This window comes from Theropithecus gelada, chromosome 11, assembly GCF_003255815.1.
Source record: "Theropithecus gelada isolate Dixy chromosome 11, Tgel_1.0, whole genome shotgun sequence".
Lineage (NCBI taxonomy): Eukaryota > Metazoa > Chordata > Mammalia > Primates > Cercopithecidae > Theropithecus > Theropithecus gelada.
In genome coordinates this window covers 58,726,958-58,750,508 of record NC_037679.1, presented here as the reverse complement: position 1 = coordinate 58,750,508, position 23,551 = coordinate 58,726,958, and the positions used below count along the sequence as shown (strand labels likewise).

The following is a 23,551-nucleotide window of genomic DNA, read 5'->3' as shown; positions in this document are numbered from 1 at the left end:
TCAAGGCGTTTAATAATCAAAGTCCCAAAGGTCAAGGATAAAGAAGGATCCTAAAAGCAGCAAAAGAAAAGAAACAAATAACATGCAGTGGAGCGCCAATATGTCTGGCAGCAGACTTTTTAGTAGAAACTTTGCAGGCCAGGAGAGAGTGGCATGACATATTTAAACAGCTGAAGGAAAAAAAATTTTACCCAGGAATAGTGTATCTGGTGAAAATATGCTTTAAGCATGAAAGAGAAATAAAGATCTTCCCAGACAAGCAAAAGCTAAGGGATTTCATCAACAGCAGACCTGTCCTACAAGAAATGTTAAAGGGAGTTATTAAATCTGAAAGAAGAGCGTGTTAATGAGCAAGAAGAAATCATCCGTAGGTACAGAACTCACTGGAAATAATAAGCACACAGAAAAACACAGAATATTATAGCACTGTAATTGTGGTGTGTAAATTACTCATATCTTAAGTAGAAAGATTATACAATGAGCCAATCGAAAATAACAACTATAACAACATTTGAAGACATACACAATACAATAATATATAAAGAGAAGCAACAAAAAGTTAAAAAGCAGGGGGACAAAGTTAAAGTGTAGCGCCTTCATTAGTTTACTTTTTGCATGTTTGTTTGTTTAAGCAATCATTGTTAAATTGTCACCAGTTAAAATAATGGATTATAAGATAGTATTTGCAAGGCTCATGGTAACCTCAAACCAAAAGCATACAATGGATATATAAAAAATGAAAAGAAAGAAATTAAATCATAGCACCAGAGAAAATCACTTTCACTAAAAGAGAGAAAGGACAGAAGGAAAGAGGCAAGAGAATACTGAATGAGACTCTGAGAAGACTGACTTCAAATAGAGTGGCTGAATGGATGAAAAAACAAGAGCCAATGATCTGTGCCTGCAAGAAACACATCAGCTATAAAAATACACATAAACTGAAAATAAAAGGATGGAAAAATATATTCCAAGCCATTGGAAACCAAAAAAGAATAAGAATAGCTGTACTTATATCAGACAAAGTAGATTTCAAGACAAAAACTGTAAGACAAGTCAGGCAAAGAAGGTCATTATATAATGATAAAGGGGTCAATTCAGCAAGAGGATATAACAATTGTAAATATATGTGCACCCAACCATTGGGCACCCACATATATAATGGAAACATTATTAGAGCTAAAGAGATAGGTAGGCCCCAATACAATAATAGCTAGGTATTCAACACCCCACTTTCAGCATTGGACAGATCTTCAAATAGAAAATCTGCAAAGAAACATTGAACTTAATCTATACTATACATCAAATTCACCTAATAGATATTTACAAAACATCTCATTCAATGACTGAAGAATACATGTTTTTTTCCTTAGCACATGGATCATTCCCAAGGATAGGCCATATGTTACCTCACAAAACAAATTTGAAAACATTCAACAAAATTTAGATAATATTAAGCATTTTCTGTGGCCACAGTGGAACAAATAATAACAAGAGGAATTTTGGAAACTATACAGACACATGAAAATTAAAAAATATGCCCTGAAATGACCGGGGTCAATGAAGAAATTAAGAAGGAAATTGAAAAATTTCTCAAAACAAACCATAATGGAAACATGACATACCAAAATCTATAGGATATAGTGAAAGCAGTACTAAAGCAGTACCTGTAAATGCCTACATCAAAAGGAAGAAAAACTTCAAATAAACAACCAATTGATGCATCTTAAAGAATTAGAAAAGCTAGAGCAAACCAAATTTAAAATTAGTAGAAAGGATATTAAAAATCATATCAGAGATAAATGAAATTGAGATGAAGAAATCAATACAAAATATCAATAAAACAAAAAGTTGTTTTTTTGAAAAAATAAACATTGGCAAACCTTTAGCCAGACTAAGATTGACATACCTTTATCTAGACTAAGAAAAAAAGAGAGAAGTTCCAAATAAAGTCAGAGATGAAAAAGGAGACATTACAACCTATACAGCAGAAATTCAAAGGATCATTAGTGGGTTCTATGAGAAACTATAGGCCAATAAATTGGAAAACCCAGAAGAAATGGATAAATTACTACACACAGACAACCTATCCAAATTGAGCCATAAAGAAATCCAAAACCTGAACAGACTAATAACAAGTAATGAGATGGAAGTTGTAATAAAAAGTCTCCCAGCAAAGAAAAGCCTAGGACCTGATGGTTTCACTGCTGAATTCTACCAAACATTTAAAGAAAGACTAATACCAACCCTACTTAAACCATTCCAAAAAGTAGAGGAGGAGAGAATACTTCCAAACTCGTTCTATGAGGCCAGCAATGCACTGATACCAAAAACAGACAAAGACCCATAAAAAAAAGAAAAAAAAAAAAAAACCAAACTACTGGTCAATATCTCTGACTAATATTGATGCAAAAATCCTCAACAAAATGCTAGCAAACTGAATTCAACAATATATTAAAAAGATCATTCATCATGACCAAGTGTGATTTATCCCTGGGAGGCAAGGATGGTTCAACATATGCAAATCAACCAATATAATACATCATATCAACAGAAAAAAGGATAAAAACCCTATGATCATTTCAATTGATGCTGAAAAAGCATTTGATGAAATTCAGCATCCTTTCATCACAGAAAACCTTAAAAAAAACCTGAGTATAGAAGGAACATATCTTAACATAATAAGAGCTATACATGACAGATCAACAGCTAGTATCATACTGACTGGGGAAAAACTGAAAGCCTTTCCTCTAAGATCTGGAACACAACAAGGATTATCACTTTTGCCACTGTTAGTCAGCATAGTACTGGAAGTCCTAGATAGAGCAATCAGACGAGAGAAAGATATAAAGGGCATTCAAACTGGAAAGGTAGAAGTCAAAGTATTCTCGTTCGATATATGTGTGTGTGTGTGTGTGTGTGTGTGTGTGTGTATATATATATATATATATATATATATATATTCAAGTGATTCTCCTGCCTCAGCCTCTTGAGTAGCTGAGATTACAGGCACCCAACACCACGCCCAGGTAATTTTTTTTTTTTTTTTTTGTATTTTTACTAGCGATGGGGTTTCACCACGTTGGCCAGGCTGGTCTCAAACTCCTTACCTCAGATGATCCGGCCGTCTTGGCCTCCCAAAGTGTTGGGATTACAAGTGTGAGCCACCGCACCTGGCTTGATCTTATATTTGGAAAAACCTAAAGACTCCACCAAAAAAATGAGAACTAATAAATTTAGTAAAGTGTCAGGATACAAAATCAACATATAAAAATCAGTAGTATGTCTATATGCCAAGAGTGAACAACCTGAAAAAGAAATCAGAAGAGTTATTGCACTTACAATAGCCACAAACAAAATTAAATAACTAGGAATTAGCTAAAGAAGTGAAAGATCTCTACAATGAAAACAATAAAATACTGATGAATGAAATTAAAGATGATAGAAGAAAATGAAAAGATATTTCATATTTATAGATTGGTAAAATCAATATTGTTGAAATGTCCATACTACCCAAAGCAATGTACAGATTTAATGCAATCCCCATTCAAATACCAATGATATTTTTCACAGAAATAAAAAATACAATTCTAAAATTTATATGGAACTACAAAAGACCCAGAAGAAACAAAGCTATCCTGAGAAAAAAAGAACCACACTGAAGGAATCACATTACCTGGATTCAAATTATACTACAGAGCTATGGTAACCAAAACAGCATGGTACTGCATAAGAACAGACACATAGACCAACAGAATAGAATAGAGAACACAGAAACAAATCCACACATCTACAGTGAACTCATTTTTTTACAAAGGTGCCAAGAACATACATTGGGAAAAAAACAGTCTTTTCTTTTTTCAAAATTAATTTTATTTTAAATTCCAGGATACATGTGCAGAATGTGCAGGTCTGTTACATAGGTAAACTTTTGCCATGGTGGTTTGCTGCACCTATCCACCCATCACCTGGGTGTTAAGCCCCACATGCATTAGCTATTTATCCTGATGCTTTCCCTCCCCCTGCCCCCACAACAAGCCCCAGTGTGTGTTGTTCCCCTCCCTGGGTCCATGTGTTCTCATTGTTTAGCTCCCACTTATGAGTGAGAACGTGAAGTGTTTGGTTTTCTCTTCCTGTGTTAGTTTGCTGAGGATAATGGCTTCCAGCTTCATCCACGTCCCTGCAAAGGACATGATCTTGTTCCTTTTTATGGGTGCACAGTATTCTCTGCCGTCAAAACTTGATACCTATATGCGGAATAATGAAACTAGACCCTCATCTCTCCCCATATATAAATATCAAATGAAAACAGATTAAAGACTTAAATCTAAGATGTCAAACTATGAAACTGCTATAAGAAAAGTTTGGGGAAACTCTCCAGGGCATTTGGTCTGGGCAAAAAGTTTTTGAGTAATACCCCTCAAGCATAGGCAATACAACAAAAATGGACAAATGGGAGCACATCAAGTTCAAAAGCTTCTGCACAGCAAGGGAAACAACACAGTGAAGAAGCAACCCACAAAATGGGAGAAAACGCAAACTAATAATCTAATAGGTGATAACTAGAATATAAAAGGAGTCCAAACAACTCTATAGGAAAAAATCAAATAACCCACTTAGAAAATGGGCAATAGATTTGAATAGACATTTCTCAAAAGAAGACATACAAATGGCAAACAGGCATATGAAAAGGTGCTCTGCATCACTGATCATCAGAGACATGCAAATCAAAACTACAATGAGATATCATTTCACCCCAGTTAAAATGACTTTTATCCAAAAGACAGGCAATAACAAATGCTGGTGAGAATGTGGAGAAAAGGGAACCATGGTACACTGTTGGTGGGAATGTGAGTTAGGGCATCCACTATGGAGAATAGTTTGGAGGTTCCTCAAAAAACTAAAAATGGAGCTATCATGTGATTTAGCAATCCCATTGCTGGTTATATACACCCCCCCACCCCCAAAGGAAAACACTGTATGGAAGAGATGGCCCTACTCCCATGTCTGTTCACAGTAGAAAAATTTGGAAGCAACCTAAGTGTCCATCAACAGAAGAATGGATACAGAAACTGTGGTACTTATACACAGCAGAGTACTATTCAACCGTAAAAGAGAGATCCTTTTATTTGCAACAACATGGATAGAACTGAAAGTCATTATGTTAAGTGAAATAAACCAGGCATGGAAAGACAAATGTCACATGTTCTCACTTATTTGGAGAATCCAAAAGTCAAAATAATTGTACTCATGGAGACAGAGAGTAGAATGATGGTTACCAGAGGCTGGGAAGAATAGTGGGAGGTCTGAGGGTGGGAGTTGTGGATGGTTATTGGGTTCAAAACATAGTTACAAAGAATAAATAATATAGAGTATTTGATATCACAACAGGGGCACTGTAGTCAATAACAATTGTATATTTTAAGATAACTGAAAGGGTATAATTGGACTTATGTAACACAAGGGATAAATGCTTGAAGGGATGGTTACCCCATTTTCCATGATGTAATTATTACATATTGCTTGCCTTTATAAAAATAGCAAATGTACCACATAAATACATACACCTACTATACACCCACAAAAATTACATATTTAAAAGTTGTAAAAAAAGAAAAAGAAAAGAAAAATGATAGAGGCCAAATGTCAAGAAAAAAGCAAAAACTATTAATCTATTTTGAGCCCAATATTGCTGGACTGGAGAAAATGAAGTCTTGAAGGAGTCAGAAATTGTTGCATTGCAGTCCTTTTAATCCCTCTTGCCTATTACCAGGATTAACCATCAAGGATATATTGGCAATTAGTCTGTGTATTAAGGTCAAGGTTTCCCAGTGTAGGGAAGGGGACATACAAAGGCTTGAAAATGGGCAGAGCTAGGTACTAACTAACAATGTGCAGTGTCCTCTTTCCCTTATTTCTGGCAATAAATATCTGGTCATAGTCATTTTTATCTTTGACACAATCACATGAACACTAGATCTGGTGCCAGAAGACCTAGGTTGGTTCCCTAACACTTGCATTAACAAGATGCTTAATATTGGACAAGTCACTTAATAATTTCAGTCTAGTTTCTAGATGGCAGTGATAGTAGCATTGGCTGGATTGTTGTGAGGGCTAAATGAGAATCATCTTGGCAAATAAAATACTATTCACTTTGCAGATGATAAAACACTGCCTAAATATAAGTTGCAATTCTTCCCACAGTGGGGAATTTATGATAGTTTCGGATCTGTGATAGTTTGAATCTGTGATGGTTTTTGGATGACATTGTTTCAGCCTTTGACAAATGTTTATTAAGTGCGTACTATATGAAGAGGATTATCATGGTTCTTGCCCCTATGGTGCTTTAATTCTAGCAGACGATGTGAGCCATTAAATTCTAACTGATATAGTAATTTATGCATTTATTTTTTTATCATATATTCGTAGAGTCTTACTATGAACATGGAATTTTGCTAGGTGCTAAATAAGTATGTCTTTAGAAATTAATCCCATTTATCTTATCAACTAATGGGATTATGTTTAAACTTATTAGTCAAGGAATTTTGTTTCTTCTTTCCTATCTTGTTAATTAAATGAGTTTACTATTTAGATCATTAATGTATTTAATGAAGTCATTCAGCAAGGAAATTCTGAGATATTATGAGAGACCATGTTAAATGTTTAAAAAGAATCAACATGTACTATGACTAGCATTTTATGATTCTCTAATCAAATAAAGTTATAACGAAAAGAAATGAGTTTGCTTTGACCGTCCTTACTCTTAGAAGCTTCATGCTAGTTTTGAAAATGAATTGATTCTAGAAGAGAGGCAGGACTGGAGACAAGGAGGATAGTTTGGAAGTTGTTCCAGCAGTTCAGGTGAAATATAATGGTGGTCTGGACTAGCATGCGGTAGCTGGGGTGGAGAGAAATAAATGTATTTGAGGTAGAATTCAATGGCGAAGTATAGGACTTGAGGATTTATTGGGGATAACAGAGGAAGAATGAAAAGTGAAGCGTACCCCAGGTTCTTTTAGTGCCTGGGTATATGGAAGTATGGATTACTGATACAGAACAAAGGAGAAGGAATGATTTGAGGAAAACTTAACAAAATGTTTCAAAATTTTTCCTTTTTAAAAATAAACATGAGGTTAATAATCAATGCCTTGGAAAAGATGAACATGAGGAAAGATTTATCCTACCAAATAGTAAAATCAATGTAAAGGCACCACTAATTAAGACAGTGTAATTCTGGTACAGATATACTTCAGAAATGTGTGAGTTTGGTTTCAACCACCACAATAAAGTGACTATTACAGTAAAGTTAGCCACATAATTTTTTTGGTTTCCCAATGTATATTAAAGTTATGTTTACACTATACTGTAGTTTATGAAGTGTGCAGTAGCATTATGTCTAAAAAAGATTACATACCTAATTAAAAATACTTTATTGCTAAAACATGCCAACGATCATCTGAGCCTTCAGTGAGTCATAATTTTTTGCTGGTGGAGGGTCTTGCCTTGATTCGGATGGCCACTGACTGCTCAGAGTAATAGTTGCTGGAGCTTAGGTGACTGTGACAGTTTCTTTCTTTTTTTTTTTCTTTCAACTTTTATTTTAAGTTCCAGGGTACATATACGGGATGTGCAAATTTGTTAGGTAAACATGTGCCATGGTGGTTTGCTGCACAGATCAGCCTATCACCTAGGTATTAAGCCCAGCATCCATTAACTATTCTTTCTGATGGTCTCTTCCCCTGCCTCCCTGACATGCCCCACTGTGTGTTTTTTCCACCCATGTGTACATGTGTTCTCATTGTTCAGCTCCCACTTATAAGTGAGAACATGTGGTATTTGGTTTTCTGTTCCTGCATTAGTTTGCTGAGGAAAATGGCTTCCAACTCCATCCTTGTCCCTGAAAAGGACATGATCTCATTCCTTTTTATGGTTGCATAGTATTTCATAGTGTATATGTATCACATTTTCTTTATTCAGTCTATCATTGGTGGCCATTTGGGATGACTCCATGTCTTTGCTATTGTGAACAGTGCTGTGGTGAACATATATGTGCATGTATCTTTATAATAGAGTGATTTATAATCCTTTGGGTATATACACAATAATGGGATTGCTGGGTCAAATGCTATGTCTGCTTCTAGATCTTTAAGGAATTGCCACACCATCTTCCACAATGTTTGAACTAATTTACACTCCCACCAACAGTGTGAAAGTATTCCTTTTTTTTCCTGCAACAAGGCAGCATCTGTTGTTTCTTGACTTTTTAATAATCATCATTCTGACTACATGAGGTGATCTCATTGTGGTTTTGATCTGCAATTCTCTAATGATCAGTGATGTTGAGCTTTTTTCCGTGTTTCTTGGTGAATGAATGTCTTCTTTTGAGAAGTGTCTGTTTATGTCCTTTGCCCACTTCTTAATGGGATTGCTTTTTTCTTGTATACTTGTTTAAGTTCCTTGTAGATTCTGGATATTAGACCTTTGTCAGATGGATAGATTGCAAAAATTTTCTCCCATTCTGTATGTTGTCTGTTCACTCTGTTGATAGTTTCTTTTGCTGTGCAGAAGCTTTTTAATTTAATTACATCCCATTTGTCAATTTTTATTTTTGTTGCAATCGCTTCTGGCATTTTTGGCATGAAGTCTTTGTCCATGCCTATGTCCTGAATGGTATTGCCTAGATTTTCTTTTAGTGTTTTTATAGTTCTACATTTTACATTGAAGTCATCAATCCATCTTTAGTTAATTTTTGTATAAGGTGTAGGGAAGGGGTCCAGTTTCAATCTCCTGCATATGACTAGTCAGTTCTCACAGCACCATTTATTAAATAGAGAATCCTCTCTCCATTGCTTGTTTTTGTCAGGTTTGTCAAAGATCAGATTGTTGTAGATGTGTGGTATTATTTCTGAGTTCTCTATTCTCTTCCATTGGTCTATGTGTCTGTTTTTGTCACCAGTTCCATGCTTTTTTCATTACTGTAGCTTTGTAGTATAGTTTTAAGTTGGGTAGCATGATGCCTCCAACTTTGTTCATTTTGCTTGGGGTTGACTTGGCTATTCAGGCTCCTTTTGGTTCCATATGAATTTTAAATTAGTTTTTTTTTTTCTAATTCTGTGAAGAATGTCAATGGTAGTTTAATGGGAATAGCATTGAATCTATAAATTACTTTGGGCAGTATGGCCATTTTCACGATATTGATTCTTCCTATCTGTGAGCATGGAATGTTTTTCCATTTGTTGTGTCATCTCTGATTTCCTTGAGCATTGGTTTTTAATTCTCCTTGAAGAGGTCCTTTGCTTCCCTTATTAGCTGTATTCCTAGGCATTTTGTTCTCTTTGTAGCAGTTGCGAATGGAAGTTCATTCATTATTTGGATCTCTGCTTGCCTGCAGAAAAGATCATTGATAAAATTCAACATCCCTTCATGGTAAAAATTCTGAATAAACTAGGTATCGAAGGAACATACCTCAAAATAATAACAACTGTATGTGACAAACCCACAGCCAACATCATACTGAATAGGCAAAAGCTGGAAGCATTCCCCTTGAAAACCAGCACATGACAGGGATGCTGTCTCTCACCACTCCCATTCAACGTAGTATTAGAAGTCCTGGCCAGGGCAATCAGGCAAGAGGAATAAATAAGGGTTATTCAAATAGGAAGAGAGGAAGTCAAATAATATTTGTTTGCAGATGACATGATCCTGTATCTAGAAAACCCCATCATCTCAGCCCAAAAGCTTCTTACGCTGATAAGGAATTTCAGCAAAGTCTCAGGATACAAAATCAGTGGGCAGTTTCTAGTTTTGCTGCATTATTTGAGTCTTCGTTTCATGAAAGATTTCTTTGTAGCATGCAAAGCTGTTTAATAGCATTTTACTCACACTAGAACTTCTTTCAAAATTGGAGTCAATCCCCTTAAACCCTGCCACTGCTTTATCAACTAAGTTTGTGTAATATTCTAAATCCTTTGTTGTCATTTCTACAATGTTCACAGCATCTTCACCAGGAGTGTATTTCATCTTAAAACGCTTTGTTCACCCATAAGAAGCAACTCCTCATCCATTCAAGTTTTACCATGGGATTACAGCAATTCAGTCCTATATTCAGGCTCCACTTCCAGTTCTCTTGCTATTTATCCATCACATCTGCAGTTACTTCCTCCACCAAAGTCAAGCCTATCAAAGTCCTCCATGAGGGTTGGAGTCAACTTCATCTAGACACATCGATGTTGATGTGTTGACTTCATCCTATGAATCACAAATGTTCTGAATGGCATCTAGAATGGAAAATCTTGTCTAGAAGGTTTTCAATTTACTTTGCTCAGTTTCATCAGAGGAATCACTTTCTATGACAGCTATAGCCTTATATAATGTATTTCTTAAATAATAAGACTTGAGACTCTAAATTAATCCTTGATCTCTGGGCTGAAAAATACATGTTTTGTTAACAGGCATGAAAACAACATTAATCACTTTGTACAACTCTATCAGAGCTCTTTGGTGATTAGTGGCTTTGTCAATGAGCAGTAATACTTTGAAAGGAATCTTTTCTTGTGAATAGTAGTTCTCAATATTGGACTTAAAATATTCAGTAAACCATGCTGTAAACAGACATGCTGCCAACAGACATACTGTCATCCAGGTTTGTTATTTCATTTATAGAGTATAGGAAAAGTTGATTTAGCATCATTTTTAAGGGATCTAGCATTTTTGGAATGGTAAATGAGCATTGGCTTCAATTTAAAGTCATCAACTGCACTAGCCCCTAACAAAAGCGTTGGACTGTCCTTTTAAAGTTTGAAGTCAAGCATTGACTTCTCTTCTCTAGCTACGAAAGTCCTAGATGACATCTTCTGGTATGAGGCTATTTCATCTACATTGCAAATCTATTGTTTAGTGTAGTCACCTTCATCAATAGCTTCTCCATTAGCATTTGATGCTTCACCTTGCACTTTTATGTTATGGAGATGGTTTCTTTCCTTAAGCCTTATGAACTAACCACAACCAGTTTCAAACTTCTGCAGCTTCCTCACCTCTGTCAGCCTTCATTGAATTAAAGAGAATTAGAGTCTTGCTCTGGATTAGGATTTGGCTTGAGTGAATATTGTGGCTGGTTTGATCTTCTGTCCAGACCACTGAAACTTTCTCCATATCAGCAATAAGACTGTTTCCCTTTCTTATCATTTGTGTGTTCACCAGAGTAGCACTTTTAATTTCCTTCAAGAACTTTTCCTTTGCATTCACAGCTTGGCTAGCTGTTTGGCACAAGAGGCCTAGCTTTTTGATATGTCTTCTTCACTAACCTTAATCATTGTTAGCTTTTGATTTAAAGTGAGAGACGTGTAACTCTTCCTTTCACTTGAACTCTTAGAGGCCTTTGAAGGGTTACTGATTGGCCTGATTTCAATGTTGTTGTGTCTCAGGAAATAGGGAGGCCCAAGGAGAAGACGACACGGGGGAATGGCCAGTCCGTGGAGCAGTTAGAACACATACTACACTTATGCATTAAGTTCACCATTTTATATGATTGTGGATTGTGGCATTCCAAAACTATTACAACAGTAACATCAAAGCTCAATGATCACAGATGGCCATAACAGATATAATAATAATGATGAAAAATTTGACATATTGGGAGAATTACCAAAATGTGACACAAAATAAGAACATGTTGGAAAAATGGTGCTGATATATTTGCGCAATGCAGGGTTGCCATAAATCTTCATTTTGTAAAAAATGCAGTATCTGTAAAACATGATACACCTTGAGGTACGCCTGTACTGGAATAGACATATATATGGAACCAATTAGAAAGTCCAGATACAGATTCAATTCTGTGTAAACATAAGGCATACACCTATTATCACAGGAATTCTATTTCAAAACAGTTGAATATGTAGACAAAATATATGAACAAGAATGTTTCCTTCAAAGCAAAACATTACGATTTCAATATGATAGGATTGGCTAGATAAATTACGACCAGGTATATATTGGGACCCAAGTTCATCATGTAGACATATAATTGTCATTGAAAAGGGTACAAAATATATCATTAGAGTTAATAACACATTAGAAAATATTTTATATAATACTATGCTTATATATAATATTTTAATAAGACTTACAGAATATCCTTTGAACCCTCCTGCCACTTTGGGTAGAAAACTGCAAATGCCATTCTCAAGATTCTATAGAATCTATAGGGCATACAATTTCCATGGCATACAATTTCCATTCTCATTATCATCTCTCGATTTCATTTATTTTTCTCGTCTGCTGTCTGTTCTTGACTCTTCCCCATCACTACTAGAATAGGCAGCATAACCCTGGTTACTTGCTCCAAGAGACTTTGTATGGGAAAATTTATAACAACATTATCCTAAATAACAAAACACCTAGGAAACATTTAAGAGTCCATTGTCAGGAGAATGTCTAAATGAATTGTGGTATCCTTAAACAGTGAGCTCCTGTACCATACTGAAAATAGATGAAACTCAGAAACATAATATTGATTGAGAAAAATCACAGAACTAGAGCATTTGATACTATATATATAAAGTTTGAAAGCATACAGTACTAAAAATTTATTTTTTATTGATACTTACATGTATAGTTAAAATTTAACACAATCCAAGGAATTAAAAACACGAAGTTCAGAAAGCATTTAGCCTTGGTAGAGGAGGAAAAAGGGTAAGACTGGCTGGAAAGATGAACATGGGGTGGGTTGGGGGGCAGGTTTCAATGATATAATGGTAATATTCTACGTCTTAAACTGAGTAGTGGACACACATGGATCCATTTAAAAAAAAATACCTTGCATATCCTCTTTTGAGGGTCTCTTGTCAGATATTTTGTTGAAATACCTCTGTTTTTTACACTGAAATATTTGGTTACAAAAGCATTGTTTCACTATCTTAGTTTTTACCAACTCCTTCCCTCAGGGACCTCATCTTCCCTAAGGAAGGCAGGTTCTATAAAGACTTACATTCCGAGAAGAAATTATGGCCCTCCATTAGGAAGCAGAAGAGGGAGCACTTCATTATTGTTTAAAATATTTTTTCTTTCCTTTGCTCATACTCACATGTCCACACACATTCACAGAGTGAAACAGTCTGGGAGGATGTTCACCAAAGTATTATCCTCAGTTATCTCAGCATGCTGGTTTTTCATGTGATTACTTTCCTCTTTCTTTATATTTTCAAATTATTCTCTAATAAACATATATACTTCATTTTTAAGGAAGAAAGCTAATTAACCCATTCTTTGTGGTTAAATTTCAAAGTGGTTTTCGAGGCTTTAAAAATCCTCAGAAGTGTTCATACACACTGTAAAATTCCGATTTAACTAATCCATGGGTTGTTTTGACTAATTTAATTTCAGGATGGAACTGGGAGTTTAACTGGAGACTCTTTTTTAATAGAATCTTTACAGTATTATCATTGTAATCTCAGTTTTTCACTTTTTATATGCAAATCAGTGAACAATACTAACTGAACTGAAAGGCAAAATAATTTACATTTGAAAAAAAAATAATCATTTCTCTAACTTGTATTAGAGAAATGATTAAACAAATAGCTTTGTTTAAAGGACACTAGAGACTGTTCAGTTGATCAATACGTATTTATTGAGCATCAACTCATCAACTATTGGCAGGATCTGTATTAGATTCTAGGGATAAAGTGGTGAACAAGACAAATTCCAGCCTTCAGGGAGCTTATAGTAACCTGCTGGACTCATTGTACAATGTGTTTCATCCACAATTTTATCAACAGATAATTCTGCTGGAAGATTTTCAGTAATGTGGAATTCCTTCTGTTGCTTTCTAATGCTATTTGTTAACTAATTTTATAGTGTATTTTTATTTTAAAAGGTAAACAATATTATTAATTCATAGAAAATTATTTTTTGTATTGAGCCAAATTTGCCCTTCTTGACTTATAAACATTAGTCTTTGTCTTGTCTTTGTGGACTTTAGAATAAATCTACCACAGTAACTTTTCCCCATCCCCCCTTTGTGGGATAGTTCATGAGGGATAGCCTTTCAAATCGTTGAGAAAACTATTATGTGGCTGTAAGGCTTCTCTGGATAGAACACTGTAGATCCTTTCATCATTTCTTCTCTGACATGGTTTCAAAATTATATGTCATCCTGATTGCTTTCCTCTGGATGCCTTCTACTTTGTCACCCTTTGTTGTTAAAAATAAATTACTCCCAATTTCCTGCTTTCAATGGAGTATCATGACCATAATTGACTCTCTGATGTGTGAGGGTCTGGTATGATCTGAAAGCAATTACCCTGACCTTGAATTCTGCTGTACTGTAGTATCCCTGTGGAAAAACTAGGAATTCATACTAAATCTTTATCAGCCCTAGAATATACTTAGGGAGATTTTTCAGAAGTATTAGTTTATTTTCTTATTTGTCTTTTTCTCGATTGTGAAGCATACTTTATAAAGGTAGCACATACAGATGGTCTACAACTCATGATGGTTCAACTTATGAGATTTTGACTTTGCAATGGTGTGAAAGCAGTGTATGTTCAGTAGAAACTGCACATCATTTTGAATCTTTTCCTAGGCTAGCAATATACCCTATGATAGATCCTCTCTCATGATGCTGGGCAGTGGTAGGAAGCCACAACTCCCAGTCAGCCACAAGATCGCAAGGGTAAATAACCAATACTCTGCAATCTGGTACTGTGTTACCAGATGATTTTGCCCAAGTGTAGGCTAATTAAGTGTTCTGAGCACATTTAAGGTAGGCTAGGCTAAGCTATGCTGTTTGGTAGGTTAAGTGTATTAAATGCAGTTTCTACTTACAATATTTTCAACTTACTTTGGGTTTTTTGTAAAGTCGAGGAGGATATGTAGCAAAAATAAAATATGATTGTGAATTTCATCATGCAGAATTTCACAGTCTTCTCCAGCAGACTGTGAACTTCTTAAGAGCAAGGATTCTGTCTCATTAGTTTTAAAAAATGTCCAGCATTTAGCACATAATTTATATATATAATATATAACTATGCTGCATATTATATTACATATATAATAGATGCCTAGTAAGTATTTGTTGACCAATTAATACCTTTTGTACAAGAAATTAAAATCTTATAAAGTGAAATAAATTCTAATTTTTAGAATATATCAAATAATCAATCATATAGAACTGGATCTACATTTTATCCTAACCTGAAAAGAGTACCTTAGTATATTAGTTAACGGTATTTACAAGGAAAAATACTAGTGTGCTGGATGGCAAGACATTTAACTCTAAATGACAGAAAACCCGAGTAGCAATGGCTCAAACTGTAAGAATGTTATTATTTATGTAAGAAGCCTGGAGAAACTGGCCCTGGGTCTATTTGAGCAGCTCAATGATATCATCAAGGTCCCAGGCTCTTTTTATCCTTCTGTTGTTATTCTTGGCTTGTTACCTTTTTGATCTGAAGATTATTGCCTTATGGTCACAAAATGCTTGCCCTAGCTCCAGATATCAAAACTGCATCCAAAGAGAGGAGCCTGGGGATGGCCTTGACTCTGAAAGTGCCTCCTTATAAGCTTCTTCTCTGGGGAAAAATGATTTTCCACGAGCCTTTAGCAAACTTCCTCTTACATCTAATGGGCCAAAGTTGAGTTATATGGCTGTCTCTAGGAGACTGGCAAAGGAGTAGAGTCTTGGGAATGACTATTGATTAGTTAACCAACAGTTTATGCCACAACTAGATTATATATATATATATTACAAAGAGGGCAATGCCTTTACAATTCAGTAATAAATTCAGTCCTTTTAAATTATGAGGACTCTTAAAAATATCACTGATGACATTGGGGTTACATGATTCTATAGTTTATTCAAACAGATGAATCATCAGCTGTCAATCACTTTGGAAAGAACTAATGAACCTGATTATCTTTTCTAGTTTTTATAAATTAAACAAGGCCATTTCTTCATCACAAAGCTGTTTTTATTTTTTCTTCTTTTCAGGAGTCCTATCCAAAAAAGAGAAATTACACTATGGAAATTGTACCATCTGCTTCTCTGGATACATTTCCTTCAGAAAATGAGAACTTTCTGTGTGATCTCATGGACACAGCTGTTACAAAGAAACCTTGCTCCTTAGAAATTGCAAGGGCACCTTCCCCAAGAACTGGTAATATCTCTTACTCACGATTGGCCTGATTTGATTTACTTGTTTGTTTATGTGAAGATGCATCATTAACATTTTGATTTCCTACTATGTTATCAAAATGAAAGTTCCCCCAGTGTAGTCCAATAATTATTTTTTTGATTTTAAAGTAAGCCCAGGTAAGTCAGAGGGTTTTTTATTTGAAGTCTCCTAACTTCCCGGTAAAAGCCCTAATGGACATGGTAATGCTTTGATGAAGATGCTTGGAAACCTTTTAATAGTAAAAAAACCTTCCAGGTAAGATACACAGCTTTGGGTCCTTCAGGAGTTCATAGCCAATTTGGTAGCAAGAGTGTTTTTGTATCATTGTCTGCATCCTATCTGTTACCAAGTTATCAAATCTTACTTAGCTGCTTTACATATTTCATGTCTTTTATGGCATTATCAGATCCATTATTTTATTTTTTTGCATTACAAACTAGTGAACAAAGCAAGACAAATATTATCCCTACTGCTGATAAAGAAATTAGAGTTTTAAGAGCAATAGTGGGGCCTATGCTTGAACATGGATTTTTGACTACCATTATAGTGTCTTTCTATTACTTTAAGAAAGAATACAGAATAATTACATGAAAGCTAGTGAAGGAGGAAATTTTCAAGTGGATGGTCAATATATTTAATGCTGCGAAGGAGTTGTTAGAAAAGTTCTGAAGAGAGGCTTCTTTTTGGTTTGGTAATGCAATTGCAACTTACTTTGCAATAGTAAATTTTAGAAGTGATGTGGTAAAAGTAGATGTCTGGAAGTTAATAGTGAGACATTGGGAAATGGGAAATAAGACACTGGGAAAGGGAGTAGAGAGTACAGATAACTCTTCCAAGGAGATGAGAAGAAGAGGTATGATAATAACATAAGAAAAAAGCAGGTGCAAGAGGGAAATAGCTAGTTTATGTTAGGATAAGTAAGACTTGGTCAAGTTTAGAGGAATTTTCTTGTAGAGCAAGGTATTGAAGATAAAGAATAAAAAGACAGAACAGAATGGGTAGAAGTTAAGACTCAGCTAGTTTAGGGAAACACAGACATTTTTTCCCCAGAGAGTAGGGAGAAGACAGCATGGTTATAAATGTAGAAAAATTCTGAAATATTTATTTTCAAATGGATTCAATTTCTGGGTAAGATAAAAGGTTGTTGGCTAAAAGTAAGAGCTAGACCTTAAGAAGGGTTAAATTAAAATTCAGGCCAGGAGCGATGGCTCATGCCTGTATTCTTAGCACTAGCCTATTATAGACACTACCTCATGCCTGTATTCCTAGCCAAGGTGGGTGGATCACTTGATCTCAGGAGTTCAAAACTAGCCTGGGCAACCTGGTGAAACCCCATTGCTGCAAACAATTAAAAAATTAGCTGAACATGATGGCACATGCCTGTAGTCCCAGCTATTCAGGAGGCTGAGGTGGGAGGATTGCTTGAGTTCGGGAGGTCAAGGCTGCAGTAAACCATGGTCACACCACTGCACTGCAGCCTGGGTGACACAGCGACACCCTGTCTCTAAATAAATAAGTAAATAAAATTTAGAAAAGCCATTATACATTATAGTCTAGGGAGTTTTGTACAAGTGAAAACAATGGATTTTTTGAGTAGTACTGTGGCTAGGGTATTAATTAATCATGAACATACAGAAGGAAGATTTTTAAAGTAAGAGCATAGTAATGAAAATAGTAAATTTATTGAGCATTTATTATGTGGCAGATACTGTTCTAAGTGCTTTATATGCATTATTCCATATGATTCTTACAATGCTATGAGGTACTAATATCATTCTCATTTTACAGACAAGGAAACTGAGGCATTGAAACACTAGCTGGCCTCACAAGGTTACATGTTAATGAGGAGTGGATTTGGTACTTGATCTTGAGTTATCTAACTTGTGCTCTTAAACACTATACTATAGTGCTGCATTGCATTAGGGGATGAGGTGGGTAGATATTGGGAATCAAGTACTGAAACCTTCCAAGAAATGTAGAGATATGACTGAAGGTCCACATATGATAGCAATAAAATTAGAAAAAGAATGTTTTAATAGAATAGGGTAAACTTCAGATGAGCATCAGATTTTGGATGAAGGCCAGTAATAGAAAGTTATCCACAGCAGTCACGGAGAATGAAAACAATGCCGACCCCAGGCTATGGAAGTTGACAAGAATGAGGACTTTTCCATAAGAGAGATAATGAGGGAAATAGCATATTCAGGATGGAAAGCTTCATTAAAATAGGAAAATGCAGGAATAGATGTGCAAAATGTGAAAGAGCTTTAATTGGGGCACAGAGTGTAGGGAAATATCAGGGGTGATAGAGGAAAGAATGCAAAATTGAAGACACAGCTATGTATTAAGTAGTCAGAAACTAATTAAGTTCTTATGCATATGAGGGCACAGTTCTGAATGCTGAGGATATAAGGATGAAAATGACATGGACACAGATAATAAGGCTGATCAGGCTCAGGTCAACTCTTGCTGAAAACAAATAAAAATGCTGGATACAATATAGAAAAGAAAAAAACTTCTTAAAAGTATCAAAAACCTGATATGAAAATTACATAAATTGAATCACATCTAAATTAGGAATTTCTTTTTATCAGTTGGTTAGTAAGAAATAATCAGGCCAAAACATTGGTGAGGGTAGGAAATAAATGATGCACTAAAGCCACCTTTGTCCTGGGTGAACTTACTGAACCTGCTGATGAACTTCAGTGCTCAAGGCTTTTGTGGCTTTGGATACAGAAAACACTCAGGGACTGTAATATGAAACCCTTCCTCCATAGAACTAGGATTCTAAGGGCTACACCCTCAGAGGAATCAGAGGTAATCTTGTATTCCCCACCCCAAGGGGACTGCAAGGAAAGATGATTTGTTGTGAGCAGAACAAGGTAGGTCAAGGGGTGGGAAATTCCTGAAGAGTTATTACTACTAACTAGCCTTCACAGATTGCCACCCAAAATTCGTATCACCTAGGTGGTCCAAAAAAATGTCAATTCGTGCATTTAAAGTCATACCCTCAGGTATCAAGTGGAAGAAAATGTAATCCCTCTGGAGAAAAATATACTCTCCTCCATGGCCCCAAATAATTTCTATAAATACCTTTCCTATTATTAAAATTAGCAGTTTCTAATAATTAAGCCTATAGGGAAAGAAACCCCAAAAAGAACCAACAAAAACAAGGAAGAGCCGATCCACACCTTAAGTGCTTTCAAATATTGAAATTAGTAGATGTAGACTATAAAATGACTGTGCCATTATAAAGAAAAAGTGAGCCTGAAGATATTTTTTGGGACTAGAAACTAAAAACAACAACAAAAAAATTGACCTGGCATATTGGAGAGGAAAAAAAAAAAACTTTTAGAAATGAAAAAAATCCAATTACTTACACACACACAGTTTAAAACTCAATGGATGAGTGGAACAGCAGATGAGATTCTGCTGAAGAGAGATACAGTGAACTGGAAATTTTAGGCCACAAGAAATTTTTCGGAATGTTGCACAGAGACAAAAATATGGAAAAAATGAAAGAGAAGCTGAGAGACTTGAAAGATATACTGCAAAGTTTTAACATGTCTAATCAAAGTTCCGGAGGAGAAGAAAGAGAGAATGTGACAAACATAATATATTTAAGGAGATAATTTTTCAAAAAGTTTGGTATTATCCTTGAGCTCAAAGAGAGACAGACAAGTGAAGAGTTAAATTCAATTGAGTACAATAATTGCTAAGATAATGTTTCACAGAGAGTTCTTTGGGAACAGAAATGGGGGAGCATTTACCCTTACCTGGAGCTTGAGGAAGACATAAAGCTCTGCCTATATCAGTTATCTATTGTTAACAGGCCACCCCAAAAGGAACTGACATCAGTCATTTATTTTGTTTACAAATCTGCAAGTTTGACAAGGCTAGTCAGGGACTGCTTATCTGTGTCACATCTTATGATCTTGGGCTGTTAAACTGGGGAATAGGGGAACACTTTTAAGATGGTCAACTCACATGGCTGGCAAGTTACTGTTGGCTGTGTACCAGTAACTTGGCTAAGGAAATGGACTGGAGGCCCTTTTTTTGCTCTCCATGCACTGCTTTGGTTTCCTCCTGACATACTGGCTGGATTCTGAGAGCAAGCATCTCCAAAGAACTAAGAGGAAGCTGCATCATTTGTATTATCTCATTGTTCTGGAGACTGGAAATGTGCAGGGTGCCAGCATGGTTGGGTTCTGGTGAGGGCTCTCTTCCTGGCTTGTGGAAGGCTGTCACCACCCTGCTTACCAAACCTCTTCTTCATATATGCACAGAGAGAGAGAGAGGGAGTGAGTCTTAGATTTTTGCCACAGACCTAGTAAAAGATTGCAGAGAGAGAAGCTTGTTTCAGCTTCCAGTTAGATTTTCTTTCCTTTAAGCTTTCACCAACACCTTTCTTACAGCTTTTAAGGCTTCCACAAATCCATCCATTCTTTGGCCCTTTTGGCTTGACAGGCACTGGCTTTGGAGCTCTTCCAGCTTCTTCTGCTGCCCAATCTCAGTGCTAATGACACATATTTTAAGTTTTTGTTTTGGCAGCATCCCATATCCAACTATCAAAATCTATTCTGGTTATTGTCGCTGCATAACAATCCATTCCAAAACTTAGTGGGTGAAAACAACAGTCATTTGTTTTGCTTTTAAATCTGCAATTTGGGGAGGGCTTGGCTGGGGTAGCTTATCTCTGTTCCATGTGGTGTCAACTGGCAAAGCTTAACTGGGGTCTGGAGGTTTTATTCTCAAGATCCATACTCATGTCGCTGGCATGGCCTACTTGGACTTTCTCATGGTCTGTGATGGGATTCTAAGCAAACATTCTAAGAGAATGAGATCTCAGAAGGCAACATCACTTCCTTTGTAGTCAAGAGCCTGCCTACATATAAGTGGAGGGAATTTTTAATTCTTGCCTCCCCTTGATGAAGGAGTGTTAACTAAAGTCACATTTTAAGAAGATATTCTTGCAGCCTTTTTCAGAAAATGGAAACTCCTACAATGCCCAAGTTTGTTGTTGTTGTTAAAATTGGGTAAAGACTTAGTTTGCATGGATATATAATTTTCCCCAATTGTGTTTGATCACTTGGGTTTAGTATAGAAGAAGCCGGTTTGCTCAGTTGACCCAGGCTTAATTCATAATAATTGATAGTCTTTGGGCTGTGATCATGAATTCTAAGGTAAAGGAGTCCAAATTTTAAAGGGAAATTTTTAAAAAATGATTAGAATTGGGATGAATATAGATCAAAACAGTTTCTGTGCAATTTTATATGAAACCTTAGCCACTCAGCCCCACAGAATTGCCCTATAGCAGGTAGAGGAGAGCATCAACATAACTGTCATTTCTTTTCTGATTAGGTAAGAAAATAGTTTGCATTGTTTTCTCTGTTGATTCTATTAACCCATAGTTTAGGTTTTACATCAATCCTATTACTTCCAAGTCTCTCAACTGCTATGACTAGTCCCTTATGACTCATACCTAGCTTTGCATTCTCCCCTTAGGGCCAACTAACTGATCTGGTGAACTCAGGGAAGTTACTGACCTCTCTTGGAGTTACTGATGTATTCCCTTTGTTACTAAATTCTTTATTGACTAAAGGTAGAATTTGTAAATGTGGAGACATTTCTTGATGCACGGGAGTCTTTTAGAGACCCTCAAATTGATCTTGGTGGGTAAGTACCCACCAAGTTCCTAACCCAGTCAATAAGCACTTATTGAGTACCTCTGATGTTCTAGGCATTGTGCTAAATGTTGCATAAGGAACATAGCAAAAGGTATAAGTACTGACCTTTAGGAGCTTAGAATGTGTTAAAATTAAGGATAATAAGGGCAATGAGCAAGATAAGCATAGGGTGCTCTGGGAGAGTAGAAGGGGGAGGAATGTAAATGAAGGAAGGCTTATGGGAGGAGGTGCTACATGATTTGCTGGCCTCAAGAAGGAGTTAGAAAGATGAATGAGGTGTGGCACTCCAGGCAGGGGGCAGTGTGTGCAGAGATGCAGAGGGAGTGAAAGAACAGAGTACATTCAGAGACTATGCCCACTTGGCATGGTTAGCACGTAGAATGACACTAGCATAAAATGCATAAAGAACAAGGAGTGACATTCAGAAGTTTGCATTTCATCTGACAGCAGAAGTGAACATGGCATGATCAGGTTTCTGTTTTAGAATGATCCCTCTGGAAGCAATGTGGAGTATAGATTGGAGAGAGATGAGGTTGAAAGCAGGAAGATTCATTAGCGAATCAGTGTGTACACTTAGCAAGACATGACAGTGGCCAGAACAAAGACAATCCCAGCAGAGAAGGGCAAGGGGAAACAAAGCTGAGAGGCAAGTAGGAGTAAAGTTCATCCCTCTCACCTTGAAAACGCTGACACTTGGACAATAAATAGCTAAGGAAATTTGAGAATTGTACTTCAGGAAATGCATTCTATAGCTTTAAGTTAGCTGTGTTAGGTAACATGGCTTAGGTTTACAGACAAAATGGGCATTACTACTCTATACAAGAACTGCATGAAGAAGATTTCCTGGAGAGATGGGGCAAGTGGGTGTGGGGGTGGGGAGAGAGAGAGAGAGAGAGAGAGAGAGAGAGAGAAAGATTGAGGGGTGACCAAGTCTTAAGAGGGACCGTTATAGATTGAATTGTGTCCCCCCTCACATTATCCCACAAAAAGAAAGGTTGGAATCCTAACCTATAGCACTTTAGAATATGATCTTATTTGGGGAATTTGGATATAGAGTCTTTGTAAAGATAATCAAGTTAAAATAAAGCCATTAAGTGGACCCTAATCCAGTGTGACCAGTATCCTTATTTAAGGGAAATTTAGACACAGAGACAGGCACCTGTAGGGGGAAGACAATGTGAAGATATATCAGGAAAAGGCAGCCATTCACAAGTCATAGAGGCCTGGGACAGATCCTTCCCTCACAGCCCACAGAAGGAACCATCCCTGCCACCTTGAGTTTGGACTTCTGTCCTTGAAAGCTGTGACACAATACATTTCTATTGTTTAAGCCACCCAGTTACTAGTGTAGTCGGCCGTCTGTATCTGTGAGTTCCACATCCATGGATTCAACCAACTACAAATTAAGAATATGTCAGAAGCAAAAATGGATGGTTGGGTCTGTACTGAACATGTACAGACTTATTTTCTTGACATCATTGTCTAAACAAAATATCATATAATAACTATTTATGTAGCATTTCATTGCATTAGGTATTACAAGTAATCTAAAGATGGTCTAAAGTATCCAGGAGGAGGTGCATAAGTTATATGGAAACACTACATCATTTTATAGAAGAGACTTAAACCTCCACAGATTTGGGTATCCTCAAATACCCAATCCTCCTCAATTGGGAGTCCGGGAACTAATTCCCC

At 36.2% G+C, this 23,551-nt stretch overlaps 1 protein-coding gene across 7 annotated transcripts in view; it reads left to right on the top strand.

Moving 5' to 3' along the window:
• ANKS1B (ankyrin repeat and sterile alpha motif domain containing 1B) overlaps positions 1-23,551 on the top strand; it is a 1,261,968-nt gene that overhangs the window by 459,121 nt on the left and 779,296 nt on the right. For all 7 annotated transcript variants that reach the window (XM_025401059.1, XM_025401058.1, XM_025401057.1 and 4 more), the window contains one exon: positions 15,986-16,151. In XM_025401059.1, the coding sequence (XP_025256844.1) occupies positions 15,986-16,151 (166 nt within the window). The remainder of the gene's footprint in view (positions 1-15,985; positions 16,152-23,551) is intronic.